At 31.8% G+C, this 19,128-nt stretch overlaps 2 protein-coding genes across 3 annotated transcripts; both read left to right on the forward strand.

Moving 5' to 3' along the window:
- The first annotated feature begins 2,849 nt into the window (after nt 1-2,849).
- On the forward strand, nt 2,850-12,383 carry LOC120625906. Of its 2 annotated transcripts, none has more exons than XM_039893174.1 (4): nt 2,850-2,909; nt 3,505-3,644; nt 5,448-5,890; nt 12,129-12,383. In XM_039893174.1, exons 2-4 carry the CDS (start codon nt 3,624-3,626, stop codon nt 12,286-12,288), a joined length of 624 nt encoding a protein of 207 aa, XP_039749108.1. In that variant the 5' UTR covers nt 2,850-2,909; nt 3,505-3,623; the 3' UTR covers nt 12,289-12,383. The 2 variants fall into 2 exon arrangements, with proteins under 2 accessions (XP_039749108.1, XP_039749107.1); XM_039893173.1 differs by lacking the exon at nt 2,850-2,909 and adding an exon at nt 3,276-3,374.
- Nucleotides 12,384-13,779: 1,396 nt separating this feature from the next.
- On the forward strand, nt 13,780-18,027 carry LOC120625907 (cuticle protein CP14.6-like). Its single transcript, XM_039893175.1, has 3 exons — nt 13,780-13,794; nt 16,475-16,722; nt 17,694-18,027. Exons 1-3 carry the CDS (start codon nt 13,780-13,782, stop codon nt 18,025-18,027), a joined length of 597 nt encoding a protein of 198 aa, XP_039749109.1.
- Nucleotides 18,028-19,128: the final 1,101 nt, after the last annotated feature.

Raw genomic sequence — 19,128 nt, forward strand, 5'->3', positions numbered from 1 at the left:
GCGGATAATTTTTTTTTTGTGAATGTTATATTTTAATACTTATTATCCTGTTCCAGTGTAAGAGAAATCCAAAAAACTAAATATCATAAAAATTGGTCCAGCCGTTCTTGAGTTATTAACGGTGTAACTAACACAACTTTCTTTTATATATAAAGATTTTTGTAGTGATTTTAAGTTCGTTTGGTACTGGAAATGGGGTTCTTATTCGTTTGTTGCACATTATTCAGGGGGATTTTTACCTACACACCAATGGACTTAGCACATTGTATTGACTCGACATAAACTTGACTTTAATGAAAGCATTGAAATGTCCACATGGCATAAAGTGTACATAAAGGTACGTGCAATGTGTGACGCGGGGAAACGACTAATCGATTCGTCGTCCACTAGTGATATACCTGCTATTGTAACCACATTCAAGACAACCTTGAGCTTAAATCTTGACAATCTTGCGTCTTTAAAATCAGGCTATTTCGGTTCATATTTAGCTTATGCAAATATGACCATGTATCCATCTGAATTTCTGGATCTGCATGTACATTTACTTCTTTACTGTGTGTTTTTTAATCTTAAGACTCCTTCTTATCTTAAGGAGAAGTATAAATTTCTTGGGCATTTGATTCCACAAAACGAAGTCTTACAAGGATTAGTTCAATGTCAAAGCTATGTCAAAGGAATGCACTCCCATTGAACATAAGACAGTCGAAGTCACTGGACATATTTAAAAATGCTGATAAGGCTCATTGTCTCGCTCAATAAAGACGACTATTATTTATTTATCAACTCTAACTCATATTTTAATGTTTATGGTATCTGGTATATTTATTTTTTATATTTATCAATAGTATTGTTGTGTTTGTGTAGTCTGGTTTAGGTATTATTATGTAGTTATTCGTAAACATACATGTTTTAAACAGTGTACCAACCTTTTGGTTTTTCTTTAAAGACTCGATCTATTAGTGGTTGGGGCCTCCTCATACGCGCTTTTATCTTCAAGAGGGGTCTAAACACTTGTTTACAGAACCCTGACCATTAGATCAGTACTTACAACGCTACCTCTTAAAGCTTTGATATGTATATAATGCAACGAGGTGGACTATATATCAAGCTGATTGAAATTATTAGAATAACAACTTTGGTAACAATTGTCTATTAAATCGTTGATAGCGTCGTTGGTGGTCCGATTACTAGTTTCTTTTACCGCCGCGACCGTGCGATGTACCCGTCGACTCGCTAGGTCCCTCGCACGTCCTTCCTGTGCGTTACATATGTTATCCCGCAGTCTTCGCCAGCAAATCCCCGTAGTCAACATATAGGATACTTTTTACTCGATAAACAATAAGTTTTCACCGGGAAATGGGATTAAATATTTACAAATTTTACTTTATAGTTCCGTTAAATCTGAACCGATTTTAAAAATACTTTCTTTATTTGAAAGTGTATACTATCAGGCATGTATTATCTAATTTTAATAAAGATCTGATAAATATTGTCGGAGATAAAGGACTATAAAAGGACATAACTCTTAACAGATATCAGCAAGTCGCAAGGCATATGGGACAACGATCGAATACATGCGTATCATCCTATCATCCCTGGTCTGCCTGGACGCGACATTTCGTACGGTTTTCACTAATGAACAAAGTGACTCATGCGGAAGGTTTTAGTGTATGTATTTACTATGGTTTTCTGTAACTTGGCTGAAATATAACGATGTTTTTTAACAATGTCACACCGACTTGGAGCCTTACTGGCGTACGCCGCGAAAATGATTGATGTTAATCCTTATCCAAATAAATAGTTTTATAAATATTGAGTTTGATTATATACCTGCACATTCCTTTTTAATTTTTTCAAATTGAACATATCGCTTAGAAGGTGTGACGGTTATAGAAATGCAAAAAGCAAGAAAAATGCCGCGGGCCAGCCGGTCGCGAATAATATAGTTTGGGAATAATACTGGACCTAGTAGGTAGTACTGCAATTAGTTTCTAGGTTTTTTTAAGATATTAAAACTTGGAATAACCGATTTGGTGCAGACGAAGTTGCGCGGGTCAGCTAGTATTCTATATAATAACAAAATATCTCAAAATAATACGCGGTGACAACCATAACATCAGCTACTAACCGCTATGGCGACAGGAAAATATATAGATAATATTACAATAGTAATTGACATATACACGCTCACAAATACACGTGTAAAAGTGATCTCAAGTCATTAAGTTTGGGTGGACAATTTAAGCTTAAGTAAGTTTGGTGCGTTCACAAATTTGAAATATTGATTTGAATATATTCGGGAGAGATTTTATTATATCTTTTATTCTCAGGTTCTTGTGGGGTTGGAGATTAATATTAGCTGCTATAGTTCTTAGTAAGATGATATACTTGCAACCAGCTACGTTATCTTAGTTAAAAATAGTAGCATATTCATTGCAAAACTAATGATTTATACACGTACAGATCATTTTGTAAGATATTAATAACAACCTTTAACATCTGACTTATTGCTTTTTTAAGTTATAGCGGATTAATTAATATGCGGTGGAATGCTATGCCTGACTGACTGGACACCGTAGGACTTTTATAGGAGCATTTCATTACGTTTAGCTTTACCGGAATGTCGTCTTTATTCTGATATTAGATATCACCTCCTGACTGTGACGCTCCTGTCAAACCACTTTAAAATACAATTTTAAGCACACCTCGACATTATAAATAAGAAAATAATTTGATACAGATCTCTGTCTATATTAATCTTAAATCAGTGTAGTGTGTCCCATCAATTATAGTATTTGGAGTGAACGATGATTTGACATTTCGAGGCATTTTTGTTTTTGTTTTTTTATTTAAATATTGTTACCAAAATGTCAAGCACTAACCGGATGTGAAAAATAACCAAGAATTAGGTAAAAATATGTTAACTGTGGCTTTTAAATTTGGTGTTCAGTTTCGTAGAAGCGTAATGTGATAATAGTTTCTTAATCGCACTAAAAGGATTATTATTATTTAGTCTCTTTATTATGAAATAACAAATAATATGAATGCCTAATGTAAGGTCACAGGAATGCAGATCCTCCATGCTAATAACGTTGCATTTTACGATGGATGCATTTTATTTTATGCAAGGCGATGTATGAAGTGGCTTTTCAAACATTCCAATAAAGAGAATTACGACGTTGTTGTCGGTCGTGTCGAAGCTACTTGTTCAATGAAGGTATTTTAGGAGTAAAACCGACGTAGGTACCTACTTATTGCGAATAGAGGGAGCAATATTGTCGCGCTCTCTGTAAACTATTATAATGTCATGAGCTATGCTAATTCTTTCTGTTTGACCTCGTCACACCTGATTTGAGGATTCTGATCCACTTTTGGTATGTCTCGAACAAAATTTATTATACATCTAAATGTTAATTAAGGCAATGAGGAATAAAATATTTTTGACGAATATTGGCTGTTATCTAACTAAAAAACTGCTTACTTATGACACATTATGTGATCTAGTTTCAGATCCAAAACATAATCTGTGGAGTAAACAACCTGTACCAATCGAGGTGCGATAAAACACTATAAGAAAAAAATATCACTGGACTAAATCACTCACTCTTACCAATTAAAAGAAAATGAAGCTCATGGGAAAATTTGTAAGTATTATTTATTGTTAAATGTTGTTATATCAAGTTTAATTGAACGAAAATTGCATGACTGAACTAGTTTAAAATTAAATTCTGAAGATATTTGTAAAGTTAACTTATAACTTTGTCTGCTTGTGTGTTTTGCGGTGGATATGATTCACTAAATCAATTTTAGCTAGTAATATGTATTAGATGTATCTAAAACAGAGAGGTCGCAGGTCAAATAAGTGTATACAGGTTTTTACGGACAAGTTTGAATAATTAATGTAATAATATTATCTTTTAATATTTTTTGAACTCGTTTGCTTGTTTTTTCAAGCTATGCTTTAATTAAAGAGTCAGTAGTACTTTCATAAACATTTCGCATTACTGTAAGTTAATTTTAAAAATTTTTTTACTTGTTCTACTGATTATCAAGGTTTTATTCAACCGGACACCATGCTTGATTTTTAGGATTGGTATACATAAATTTATATTGCCTGGCTATGGATGATGTTATTTATAATTATAAGAATAAATTAATGAATAGTATTTCTCATCTAGTACTTCATAAGTCGTTCCTTTTCATTAAATCTTTTAAAGAAAGATTACTTATGGGTATGCTTACAAAACCTTAACTACTTAGACAGACTTAACCTGTATTTGCTTATTATTTTAACTAAAATAATTACGAATGAGGTCATCATGTTTAATACCTATGAAATCTTTTGTGAATCCATCGAAAAGATGGCGCCTAAAAGTCATTGCTCTCGGAGGTTTCATTAAATTGTAATAATAATGATAATAAAAACGAATTATTCTCATAAATAGGTACATATTAAATAAATTTTTTAAATTAAAAAAAATATTGATTACCTAACTAAATGAAAATTTATGAGTTTTAAAAGGTTCAGAGGAGGGCCCTAAAACAGAAATCTGTACGGAATAATATTGGCATGTTCCTGGAATGTTACATCACTAAAATGAATCTATCTTAACGGCAATATTGAAACTTTTATAACTTCGTTCACATTCATTTCGTTTCATTAACTTTCTATCTATTTCTCGTTTTCTCGTAGCTTCGTTCACGTACATTTTTAATCTTTTGAAATATAATCTTTCCCCATACAAACTTTCATCCTCATCAAACAAATAAATAAACTAACTTCTAGGTAAGGCTTCTTCTTCTCTTTACTAATAGATTTTTAATGGCATTTTTACGCGAACCACTTTAAGTATTTAGATGAGTGTACTGATTGTTCGATGGATCATCCATTACGTAGATCATTATCAAATTGTTGCCATCCTAGATCACGGTAAATATAAGTGTGTAGAATGCGCCTAATGTTACATCTTCACCTTTCTGTATAGGTCGAGGCAAGTTACAATGTAAGCCATTTTCTTTAAAATAAACATAACTTAAAGTGTTTATCACTTGAATTGATTTAATTTTATTATCTAGGTATATTATTAGCAATGTCTTTAGTTACACAAAGCGTTTCTAGAACTTATTTACTTACCTATTTTATTTCTATAGGACTACGAATTTTATGTTTGTTTATTCTGTTTGTATGCTGGTAAATTTCGTCCGTACTCCTGTACTACTGTATAAACAAAAAGATATTTAGGGATGAATGGAAATCCAGATTGCGTTTTTAAACTTCATCTCCTTTTTTACATTTCCAAAGAAATTATTTGATTGAACAGTAAAGAAATTTGTCTATAACATGTCGCAATCAAATGTATCGGTATACCCAAGCACTAATTAATAAAAACCGTAAGGAATTTGCAATTTAATTATTTAATATAAAATTTATTTTTTTCTAATTTCAGATATTGGCTGTGTCGATTTGGGCCCTTGTTCAATGCTCACCCTACGACAGTGGAAAATACAAACATAAAACATACGATTACTATGACGATGGAAAGTACTACAGACCATTAACGGAAGGAAAATATGTACCAACAGACGAGGGAAAGTACTCTTACATATACCAACAAGGAGTGTATCCATTTGATGGTACCTACAAACATTTGGAAAGAGGAGATTCCAACGACTACATAGGGTACCAAATTTATGCACCACGGTATCCATTCCTATATAGTGTAATTAAGGCGATAATAAGTAAATATGTATCGCCAAATATATTAAATCTCGGGGATCCTGTAGTGGAAACTGAAAATAACGTTAATGAAATAAAACCCGACAGTGAAGTAACCATGAAATGTGAAGTTGTAGACTCTGAAGCCAAAAACAACACGGAGTTTGTTACACAGTAAGTATATGGTGTTGTTTATATTTTAGAGTCAACGGAAATCCCTTAGTAAGTAGTAGTACCATTATAGATGGGAATGTTACAGACTTAAAATTTTCTCCTTAATCAAGTATTAAAAAATCAAACACTGCTTCGATTAATGTCCAGAAGAAAAGTGGAATTAATTTCACTCGTGTGACTTGAACGATTAATCAATACACTGTTTTTTATGTAAAATATCGAGTTGAGATTGATTGGAAATAAATACATCAAAGTGATGGCTACAACAGAAAATCGGATCCGGCAGTATATGCGCCAGGCTTGCTGGATCAGGTTGACTGATTGACCTTACGCATATTTTATTTGGTGTCATATTGTTTTTATAATCGCGCGGTATGCCTCTGTTGCTATCATCCGTCAGTTGACCTTTATGGGTTCCGGTTCGAGGTCACTGTTCGAGGATTTTCCGAAAATCAATGCTAAAATAGAGCAGTTATTTTAATACTTTTAGGATATGATGTATTGGCATCAAGGCTGTTCATTAGGACCGGTTGTTAAATATTTGGTTTTATTAAGTCTGATAACATTAACTTTATCGATTATATTGCGTAAGAATATAATTACACTATTATTAATTGTCACCTGTTGCTAGAAGATGCTAGACCATCTCTATGCCAACTAAAGCAATTTTCATTAATTAATTTAAAATTCCATATATAATATCCACCGGTTTTCTATTTAGAATGCATTTCAAGCACATTCCAACATTAAAAAGATCCTGTTGAGAGTTGAGACCTATAACTGACTAAATTATTAGCTAATAACGATGCCTTCACGGAACTCTTTAATATTTATTGTTTTATCGATTGGGTAATATGAAACTATTATGGAAACAGTATTGTTACTTGTACATGATATTATATATTGAATAATTATATCAATAAGTATGTGAACTAAGAGACATCGTTGATTTATTATAGCCTTAGTCAGTTATAGGCTATTAATGTAATTCTCAACCCATTACCGGCCCACTACAGGGCAAAGGTCTCCTCGCAGAATGAGAAGGGGCAAGTCACGACGATTTGTGAACTTAAAATGCCTTTGCTCTCAAGCATATAGGATTCCTGATGATGTTTTCCTTCACCGTTAAAGCAAGTGTTTAAAAAATATCAACTTTAAATTACAAAAAGTCTCTAACGCATAAAACATAGGACTTTCATACAATCTTCAAACATACCTTTTACCCCATATTTTAGAGAAACTCTTTATTAGCGCAAACGAATATCATAGAAGAAACCTTGTGTTCTTTATCAATATCTTTAAACAAAATAAGAATATGTTATGGTCTCGTAGAAGTATGTTTTTATTGTAATTGAATTAAAGTAACTAACATTTTAGTGGGTTTAAAATAGTCCTATTCTAATCGAGAGAATATTAATTTTGCTTAGGATCTGTAATTTAAGTTTAGTGAAGGGAAGGAAGGTGAAGGGTTTAGAACTCGTCAGCCGTGCATCTTTAAAATACAATAATTTGTTAGTCGTCTTTAGACAATAATATAAGCGAGTAGCGTATTAAATGAAAGAAAATTTCGCTTTCTAAATGGCACATTGAGTTGATTCAGTTGACGAATGAAAACTGACCCTTAGCTGTAGTAGTAGAGCTTTTGTGACAGAGCTCGGCCTTGCAAGTACTACCTATTATTGCTTTTTCTGCCGCTAAAAAAACATCACTAATTCCATTCTGAAGGGCGTGTTGCCGGTGTAATAAAACATGAGGTTTAACACCTACGTCTTAGGTTGATGGACACAGGGTTGCACTTTGTTGGGCGAGTTTATTGCGTGCTCTGCAAAGGGTTTTTTTTATAGGTTTGATTTCAATTTCAAGTACGTCAATCAGGAACCGTCCTCAGTTGGCCTTTTGACGAGTCCGTCAAGTATTACTTTATAGAAAAAGAAAGAAACTTGTATTGTTCAAGTGATGTAAAAGTTAACATCTCATATCTCTGGTGAGATTGTTAGGACTGAGTGTAATTACGCTTAAATGGAAGATCTAGCAAATATATACTACTTCTGGGTTTATGAACGAAGGATATATATTTTCAACAATAATAAAATGAAGGTAGTATTTCTCTAAGAAATTCTCTGTTAGAGAAATTCATAAAAGAGTCTTAGTGAGGGTTTCGATTTTTCCAGCGGTAATGACTACTATAAGTATCATCATCATCCACAGCCTTTTAACGTCCCACTACTGGGCACCGGCCTCGCCTCTAATAGGAGATGGTTTTAGAGCATAGACCCACCACGCTGCTCCAATGCTGATAAAATAATAATTATAAACTCAATATAATTATAACATAGACATACAGTACTGCGAAGAAGTAGTAATACGTAGCGGTGTAGGCTCGTGGGTAAGGCTTGGTCTTTCCTTACGTAGAGAACGAGTTTGAGCCCCGGCACGTACCACTGACTTTTCGTAGCTATAATTTACGCAACTTAAATATAACTTGCTTTAAAAGGTGATGGAAAACGTCATGAGGAAACCTGCATGCCTGAGAGTTCTCCATAATGTTCTCAACGGCGAGTGAATTCTACCAATACGTGGTAGACTACCCTTCTCATTCTAAAAGGAGACCGTGCCCTGTAGTGGGCCGGTTATGGGTTGATGATGATGAACATTTTTAGTTTAACATTGAAGCGTGTTGCAGTTTATTTTTAATCGTACAGCGTGTCTAGATATCGAAGTATTTAAGTAGTAATTGCAATAGTCGACCTAAAACAAGTTGATATCCGTGATTTCTTTCGTGCTGTTTTGGAATATTAATTTATTAAAATATTCCCAGGGCCCTTTTTATCATTCCGCTGTTAAAAATATCTAAGTCCAGGATGCAGGATGATGCAGGATGATGAAATCTGCTTCTTAAATTTTATTTAAATCTGTTTTTGCAGATTTAGTGCGAAAAGGTAATAACAGGACTGCGACAGGTATAGTTATAATAATAGTATGAATGTACATTGTACATGCTCCTAGTTTCCGATATAAGCCGTAGCTGAAATTGGAAGCCTTAAGGAAAATATTGTATATAAAAACTTTATTTTGATAATGACTGGCTCTGTACGAATGAGCAGGTTCCTGCGCTTGAGTGTAGAATTATCTTTAGATTTATATTCCATGAGACAGAATATATGAAATTATGTTTCAGGTAAGAAAAATACCTGCAAACTGGTTGTTTTTTCAATTTCCTTTGTAAATATGAATGAATTCTAACTTATAACTATCTGAAACTTCAGAGCCCTATTAGTTGAGTTAATGACAATATAGTTTGGAATATTTCCGCTAAAAACGGTTGCTCCCTCTGGGACCTCAACCAGTTCAATCTGGGATTATTTATCAATATTATAAATAAAGTAAGCTTTCATATATTAAACATCAAATTTTAAATTCATTGCGAGTTCTTTGCGGCCTATCTTATAGGTTAGAATAGATAAATAAGTCATAGGATTATTATTATTAATTATTATTATTAAACTCTTTATTTGTATACCACAACATTTAAAATATAACAAAAACAGAAACAGCGAAAGAAGTAGTAATACAAAAGGCGGCCTTATCGCTTAATAGCGATCTCTGCCAGGCAACCTTAGAATTAGGAAAAAAAAGAAGAGGAGAATAGACTGCTGGTGGTACAAATATTAAAATACATACATGCAAATAACTACATGCTAATACATAAACTAGTGTGCTCAAATAGATAAAAAGTAAATAATATAATAAATAAATAAATATAAAAATAAACTAATATATAATATAATAACAACACTTACATAATTAAATACTTTAACATACAATAAATGAGTAAGTATATACATACTATTAAAAGTCGTTAACAATATAATGGGCCTTAACTGCTCTTTTAAATATCTACATTAATAGGATCTACATTATAAACGTTCAGTTTTATCGCACACCCTTTTAATTGCCCTTATGGGCCAATAATGCCAGCAGTAGCTAAAAAATAAGGTATGTGAAAACTATTAAATAAACATTATATAGCTAGTACCAACTCATCATAGATTAATTTTAGCAACCAACGGCACAAACTGTATGACCGTATAACTATTTTATGACCGATTCAAACGCGATGAAACTTTTTAATTTAACCCGTAGAACAATGACGTTATATAAAACACACATAAAACATATCGAACGTTTTGTCAACGTCTACGCTTGTTGGCTTACGCAATTTGAAATTTCATTTAATTGGTAGATAACCTACTTCGTCTTTGCTTTACTTCGTCGCCCCATATAAAAGTAAAATTGAATAAAGATTTTATGCGGCGGAATTCGGAGCTTTAATGAAAAGGATCACAGTAAAACAAATGACTTGCAATACTTAAGTGAACATTTTAAATTACAACCATTTATAGTATTCAAGCATATCATATAAGTCGGTTTTAAATCCTCCTATTATCAACACCACTAATATCTAGAACTAACTGTATCCAGTCACACTTTAGATACTGTAGATCAGTCGAATTCCCGATCTAGTGAAAAGTTAATAATTAAACAGTGAAAAGTTAATAATAATTAAACGTACACAAATAATGTGAGATCAAAATTAAACGTTGCGTAAAAGTTTCCGTCGACTACTACTGAATTTATTACGATTTGTATTTAATTTTGATATCATCACTTATAGCGTCTACTATTGTTCACGTTTGAATAAATTTCATATTCACTAAGCTTTTATATAAATACCAGTCTACCACGCAAATCGCACCACGCAATTTTTAACCAAAATCTAATTAATATCGTTTATCATTCAAAGCATTTAGAATAGTAGGTTTCGTAATTAACCTTGTATTTAAATGATTTGTTTTTCTTTCGTAACTACTCAATTACATAAGCTACTGTAACGAAAAAGTTCCTCACATTATTAGCCCTCACATTCCTAAACCTGAAATAATAAAAAAAAACTATTCAAAATTTTTGTAGATAACCTTTCCGGTAAGTAAATGACTTATTTATATATTTATTTTTAATTTATTAATACATTTATTCAGAAGAAACACCATTAATTAATTGTAACAACATTTATTAAAAAAAATAACATTGTAAGAATTAGAAATTGTGTCTAGTGTCATTATAACCATTAATTATAGGTGAAAACTGTATTATTATGAAATGTAGTTAAACAAAATTGAAGTAAAGTAAACACCAAGAATCCAAATTCTCAGAATACTTACTTGTAAAGTCTAGCTGAGGGAGAGAAAATAAAATCGGGATATCGTTATTTATGTGGTTACTTATTTTATTAAAACATTTATTTACTTTACCAATAATAAAATAAATAAATAATAATTTGATATTAATAATTCTTTAACAATTATTATCTGACAAAAATAGAAAAAATTATGTAGATTAAATGTAATATTAAAAGAAATAAAAATATTAAATTAGTCTACTTGTAGATTTACCTTTGTTAATACACCTTATTCTTCTTTAATCAACTGGGTTGGGGAGTTAATTAAAACAATATGACCGTGCAGCCGTCTCTTTTCATTAATTTATTATTTAATGAAAAGAGACATAAGTGATAAAAACTTGCAAACCATAGGTATCAATTATTATTGTAATGTTAGTTTATGGCTCTTTTTTATTCACCAATAAAAACAATTATTAAATTATCCTAAATAAAACAATTATTAAGCGTACTTATATTTAATTAAATATTACACCATCATGCTACTGGGTTATTGATTTGATTTTTATAACGATGTCTCGTACTCTAAACTAATATTATAAAGAGGAAATATTATTTTATTTGTTCGTGCCCAATAAGCTTCGAAAGTATAGGAATGAATTTTACCAAAAAACGCTTAACAAATTGATTTTAAAAAAATGGGTTACATTAGTTAATATTAATTCTTATCAAATTAATAGTTTTATCATCAAAGGTATTTATAAAACAGTACTAAAATAGTAATTCGAAGTAAACGCGAGTAAAAAAAAATTAAAGACTACACCAAAACAAAACTTTAAGAAAAAGTTATTTTAAAAAAAAACTACACCCTATTTTTTACAAGAATAAACAACTTAACAAATAAGCTTAAAAAAAACCAACGCGGACAAAGTCGCGGGTAACAGTTGTCTATATTTTATGCCTTGTTATATTTTATTCCTAATTATTATAACACGAATCAAGCTACTTCTAATTTGTACAATATTTGAATTCAAACATTTTAATTTGTTTTTTTTTCAGGTACCCACCATATCTTAAGATAAAAGAAGGAGAGAAATTAGGAACCATTTATAATTTCAGAGGAAGTAAAGTTTTAAGTACCGTAACGAATTCCTTAACAAATAAATTAAAATTAGAATATGAAGTTTTTGTAAGAATTGTGGATGATGTTTCGGAATGAAATTAGTTTTATCTAAATATAAATTATGATGCTATATACTCTGATCACATGTGATGCAAGCGGACCTTAACTTATAATAAAAAATATTTGGAATATTTTTTGTTTCATTGACAAGCACTCTATCTACCCTCTTTTTTAGTCATTAAATTATTTTCAAGCCTTATATTTTTTATATTTTGTATAATTAGGCTTATTTCATGAAAATAATGTAGCTGCAATTATGTTAGAATATAATATAAATAAATAAAAAAACAAAATATATATTACGACATATCTATCTTTTTAATCATATTGTTTTTATAATCAACTATTTATTTAGATATTTGATAGATATTAGTGGCCATTTTTTAATTACTAAAAATTATGTATCCATTTACTAAGCGATTGCATGTGATATTAATAGGTGACATTTGAAAAGAAAAAGAAAAAAATACTAAAATCCTTATTTATTTATTTCTTTAAACATCTTTATTGCGTAGTAAAGGAGAAATTACAAATATAGTTAAAAAAAAATTAAAAGCAAAGGCGACCTGCTTCGAATACATTCTTGTGGGGTTTATTGCAGTTTGGTAATAAATAATTATTTCGCAATTAAAAAAAAAACATTTTTATTTGTACCATATCTATATTCTTGCCAGTTAAAAAAAAAAAAACCAGAGTTTCTTGGCCTTTCTTTCTTAAAAGACAGGTACTTTTTGATTAAAAAAATATTTGAGGATGATTCCGCCAACACAAATTAGGGAACCGTAGACCCTCTAAGTTATCCCAATTTATTGTGGCTAAGCTCTTCATCACTCTCAAGTAGTAGAATATTAAAAGGTTGATGATGGTGACTAATATTTTAGTTTGTAAATATACGTCAGAACATGGATTCCTAGTTAAACAAGCTGACCATTGGACCAACGAGGTAGGTTGGATTCCAGTTTGCTCCTGTTCCTTATGATCCTCACCGCAGTCTGCGGTCACTTTTTCAATCTGCGCATAGCACTCTATTTCATCATCTTTAGGTTTCAACTACGATATAATAGTTATTCTTTAGCATTACTAAAGTATGTTCTACTAATAATAACCTATCTTATTCTCTTTAATTAAATTAAGGTGTCAAAAAGTCAATAACAATAAAATTTAATTACCGTGTCACCGCATACTTAAGTCGCTTTTATAGAATCATAAAACTAAGGAGAACTAGTTGCCGGAAGTCAATGTGGGAATACTTTAAATTATTTATTATGTTTTGCGGACTCATCGAACTTCAGCCACTGGGCGCGGCTGATGGCGTAATTTACATCTCAGGTGCCCAAATAAGCCGCCCTCAATGCCACCTTAGCAAATGTAAAATGTAAATGACTTTTTCTACTTATTCGGCGCCCCGATCTAATTCTTGCAATAAAACGCCCATTTAGGATTTTTGATGATTGTATAAAATCAACCGATGGGATGACTAGGCCACCATTGTCTTTTTAGTTTTTAGTCCCACAAGGTCTAGGTAAAATGAAGTCGATAGTGGTGAGTACTGATTTTATTACGTGGTTGTATATTAAGTCGTTAGAAAATATAATTTCTCTATTATTATCGAAGTATTTTTTGTTTGTTTTCTCAAGAAAATGATTTGGAGTTTTTAAGTAATAAAGTCCTAATCTATGATTAAAGTTTGTGAATCTGAAACCCTGTTAGAGCAGAGGTACATAGATAATTTTTGAAAATTAGCAAATATTATGTGTGTAGAAAAGAATGTGTTAAAAATCGAATAGAAACGCATGGATTCTTACTACTCGAAAGTATTTACTGGTCCATATATAAAAAAAAATCATAATGCACACTCACTGTATCGTACGTACCGTGTGAACACACGATCCGTTGTTAAGGGTTTTCTATACAAAAAATATTCCCAAAACTAATATCATGTCTTGTGAAAGGAAATATTTTACAAGCTACTATGTAACTTTTTGACTAGGTACCATGTAGAAAATCTGTTTAAAAACCTTTGAGTTTATTAAAACGGCATATCCTTTCGTGATAAACACAAATTATCTGATCATGTCTAAAAATAAAAAAGAAGGATTATATTAAAAATAATAAGAATAAATAATAATATAATCGCTATTAAGGTGATAAAATAGGAACATTGGTGGTAGGAGGGCGTCTTAACATTACTCAACGATTGTGACTGTCGAAAAGATGCGGATGCAACTCCTGCCAATTTCTCAAATAAGTTCAATAAATAAAAAAATCAAACAATCTTTAATAAATATTCTATTTTGTAACAAAATAGACCAGAAAACAATGAACTTCACTGATCTAATTAAGTAAATATTGTTTCTAAAATAATATCTGAGTATTTTAAATTTACATAAAAGATATTAGGTATGTTTGTAATTCTAATATGAATGAACGAAAACCGAATTGTGAAATTAAAATCAAATGGAATTTGGCACAAATAATATTAAATATTAACCCTTAAAATAGTTATTTATGCAACTCTTATGAAATGTCTTATTCCTAAAACTTCATATAAGATTTTATCTACGACCGGGAAAGTGGAAACAAATGAATATAAAAGTGAAATCAATTTACTATGTACACCATGTACACGATACAGGTCGCCTAGTGTGGGGTCCACAGGTTATCAATAATAAGAGGCAAATATCAATATCATGTGCATTCAGCTTTACAAATATGTTTACCAATTTATTTGAAATTGTTTTACTTTTTGTGCTGTATTTCTTTTTCTTTCTACGGTTGAATTGATATTCTGTGTAACATTTTTAATCCAATAAATTATTATTATTATTATTATGAAATCCTACAATTATTAATAGTTACTTGTGGCTTTTGGTGAATATGAATATTTGCATGGAACAATTATTGATGTGATGGATCATGGAGTATTGTCCAATTTGCTATCTGAATATGACGTCGAGGTAGACATTAAAATTAAATCAACAAATAAAACTTACACAAGTTATCCCAAAACCAATATAACTAGCTGACCCTTGCAACTTCGTCTGCACCAAATCGGTTATTACCGGAAAACACGAATAAAATGACATTTTCTAAAATGAATCCTAGCTAGATCGATTTATCGCCCCCGAAACCCCCTGTGTACTAAATTTTATGAAAATCGTTGGAGCCGATTCCGACATTCCAATTATATATATACAAGAAGCTATTAAATAAAAAAAAATAAGATAACGTAAACAACCAGACACTGCCAGATACATAGAAAACCAGGTCTTCCGTAAAATTGTATAAGTACTTATTTTTTAAGTTTGACACCATGGTTCAGATAGTAGCATATATAAATCAATGCCAGGTCCATGTGTGTACTGATGTTTAGGCTTCTTTGATTATTTTATATGGCCTAGAAGCTGGAAGCTGTTCCAACGTCAAATCTTAAGAAACGTGGATTATTAATTAATATGACAAACGGACTACGACTAGCCTACCTGACCTCAATCCCGATAGATAAATGGTCCAACCGGGAATTTTTCACGACCTTCCTCGCGCAACGGTGAGTGAATAGGAGGGTTCGGTCCCCGCAGGGGCAATTTGGGAATTTATAATTTCTGAATTTTCTTTGGCCGTGGCTAGTTGACCACCATACCGACAAAGACGTGCCGCTTAGCGATTTAGTGTTCCGGTGCGATGTCGCGTAGAAACCGATTAGGGGTATGACTAACCATACTCTCTATCAGGTTAGCCCGCTACCATCTCAGACTGCATTATCACTTACCACCAAGTGAGATTGCAGTCCAAGGCTAACCTGTATAAACAGGAGCACGGTTGTAGTACGTCAAATCCTTAAAGTTCGCAGATTGCCTTTATTTTAGTAAAGAGCAAAATTTTAGTTTCCATAATTGCTAAAAATAAAGAATAATATATTACATATGTCCGTACGATGTTATTTTTATTGTAAAAAATAAAAGTAGCAATTATTTAAGCAGATAATATGACCTTCTACAATAATAGTATAGATTTATTACAGGAGCTAGTTCAAAAAGCCTATTAATATATATTGTCTTATTAGAAATTTTATCTTTGAATCTTTATCGGTTAAAATTGGTATACTTTATAAACTTATTTATATATTAAAGGTACTTAATATTAATATTTACTTAATATTAATAATTAATATTAAAGAAACTTTTCATCTTCTAATGAAACTAATAAAACAATTCTTTTTCAGTTTGTATTCTTAGCCATCGGGCTTCTAGATGCGGTAAGATCAGAGGACGATGGTAAATATCGACCGGAACTTTATGGTGATGTTAGTGGTAAATATAGTGCTTCTAATGATGGAAGGTACTATAACTATAATAGTTACGTAGGAAGAAACTATTATCCCAATAGCTACGCTTACCAACCTCAGTATTATAACTCTCTTAAGCCACATCAAGAACTTCTTGCCCCATTGGCAACCCAAAGGGCTAGCAGGTAATTTATCACATAAGCTTTTTTAATTTCATTTATTTATTACGTGTATGATATAATTATTCGCGAAAGTCATTCAACTTGGTTCATAGTCATATATTTAAATTTGTGTGTCTGTTTGTCTGTTCATTTGTATTTTTGTTTGTTTGGTTGATATATTCAACTCAGCAATGTCGATATTTGGCACAGAGACAGCTTGTGGCCTGGCAATTAACATGAGATACTTAACATCCCTATAAAAAAAAACCCACGAGATTAAAACATAGCCGTTGTTAAAAATGCTCGACTTTGCAGCTAACCCGATCTAGTTAAAATAATTCTGGGAAAGCAACAAATTTCAATAACAAATTAAAGGGTAGGACTTCCACTTCACTTTTGGAGGGCCGAGTTCGAATCCCAAAACGCACCTCTCATTTCTCTAAGTTACTATTAAAATATCACTTGCTTCAACGGTGAAGGAAAACATCGTGAGGAAACCTGCATGTCTGAGAGTTATCCATAATGTTCTCAAAGGTGGAATTCACCAATCCACACGTGGCCAGCGTGGTGGACTACGGCCTTATCCCCTTCTCTTTGTAGGAGCAAAGCCGTCGCCTGTAGCAGGCCGTTAATGGGTTCATATGTTGTTAAATATTTTTTTTAATATTTGAAAAATATACTCTTAATATTTCTGTCCATTTCATTGCAAATAGTAATATACTAGGCGCTTCATAAAAAGCTTTGAGCTTTTATTTAAATACAATTAAATCATAGGATAGTTTATTTCTCAAATTGTCCGTTTGAGTACTAAAAATAACACCTAAGTGCATTATCAAATCTATAACTACTAGTCTATAAACTGGGGTTTTCTTAACAAAGTCAAGTCGATTAGCAATATTCCTCAATGAAACATTGAATCAAATCTAAATTTAGGAGTATTTTAATTCTATTTCCTTATTATAGCTATGTAATTTCTGAAACTCATATTTTTTTAGTTACGTTCCATTCGTTGTAACTTCGACCGCAGCGCCTGCTGTGGTTTCAACCGCTAAATATGTTTACACCAAGAATTATAACAATGAAGGCTATGCGAGAATTGTCGAACAAGAGAACGACATCAACGAAAACAGCTATCAGTACAAATACCGGACTGAAAATGGAATAAGTGCTGCGGAAACCGGAGTTGTCGATGCAACAAACTCTCAAGGAGGAACTAGGGTTCAAGGATTCTATGAATACATTGGTGACGATGGTCTAACATACCGAGTAGACTACGTAGCAGACGAAAACGGATACCGCGCAAGCGGCGCCCACTTACCTAAAGCATAGTTAGAAGTAATAAAACGACCCAAAAAATAAAATCGATTTCGCAAATTAAAAATGCATTTTGATGTTACTACCCACACTGTTGTTAGGAGGTGCAATAATAATGAAATTGCTGTGTTAAATTAGGTTTAGTAACATATTTAAGAGTTCCCTACGGTGGAAGTAAACCGCTATATGGATTTTTATGTCCATTTATTTTTTGAAGACAGTATTATAAAACTTATATTTATGGTATCGAGTTTTCGTGCACGCAGTTTTACGACAAACAAATAAAAATGGAAATGTTTTCAAGTTACGTTCAATGATCAAGATACAATAAACGTGTTAGGTTTATTTGCAGAAGTCCAATGTCAATAACCTTTTGAAACGAAGTTTTATACATAACAGTTAAAATGTTTTTCAATAAATTAGCTTTTTATTCCGGATCTCCTGCCAACGAAAACAAAATAGCAGCAAGGTAATTTATCTAAACTTAAGAAATAATAATGGAGTTCGACAACGTTCAATGACTACTATTTGGGTTCGTTGTTCGTTGTTTGTTAAACGAAGATGTTCCTACCGGTTTGTGTATACATAAATAAATAGTACTTTTCTTATAGATGCTTACCCATACGGGTTGATTCACATTGATCAAGCCACACAGAGACGAGGCGCATCGTAACGATAGTTAAAATTTTTACCATTACCTTTACTGAGGTGGACTAGATTTGACATCAGTAGCTTTGGAGCAGTCTCTGTATCCCTGTAATCGATAAGAGAAGTAGTTTTGAAGAACCTATGGTCAACCGTGGAAAATGATTATAATGATGATAACGAGATAAAAAATACCCTTTTAACTGTTACAAGTTATTAATGCTTTCCAATATTTAGATTTTCAGCCATTTCGAGGTGGTTCGATTCTGGATAATCGATTCTAACAACTGTTAAATTAAATTTGCAATTTTATGCCTCCAATATGAGATGAGAAGTAATAATTTTATGATAAAATGAAAACTTATCAAATTAGCAATTAGAGTAAATTTTTAGTGTTTTACCAGGGTCAGTTAAGCAAAGGCCACTTCTGCGTTTGCGTCCGGCGCGGCTTTTAAGTTAGCGTCCGATGTG

This window comes from Pararge aegeria, chromosome 8 (genome assembly GCF_905163445.1).
Source record: "Pararge aegeria chromosome 8, ilParAegt1.1, whole genome shotgun sequence".
In the NCBI taxonomy this organism is placed as follows: domain Eukaryota; kingdom Metazoa; phylum Arthropoda; class Insecta; order Lepidoptera; family Nymphalidae; genus Pararge; species Pararge aegeria.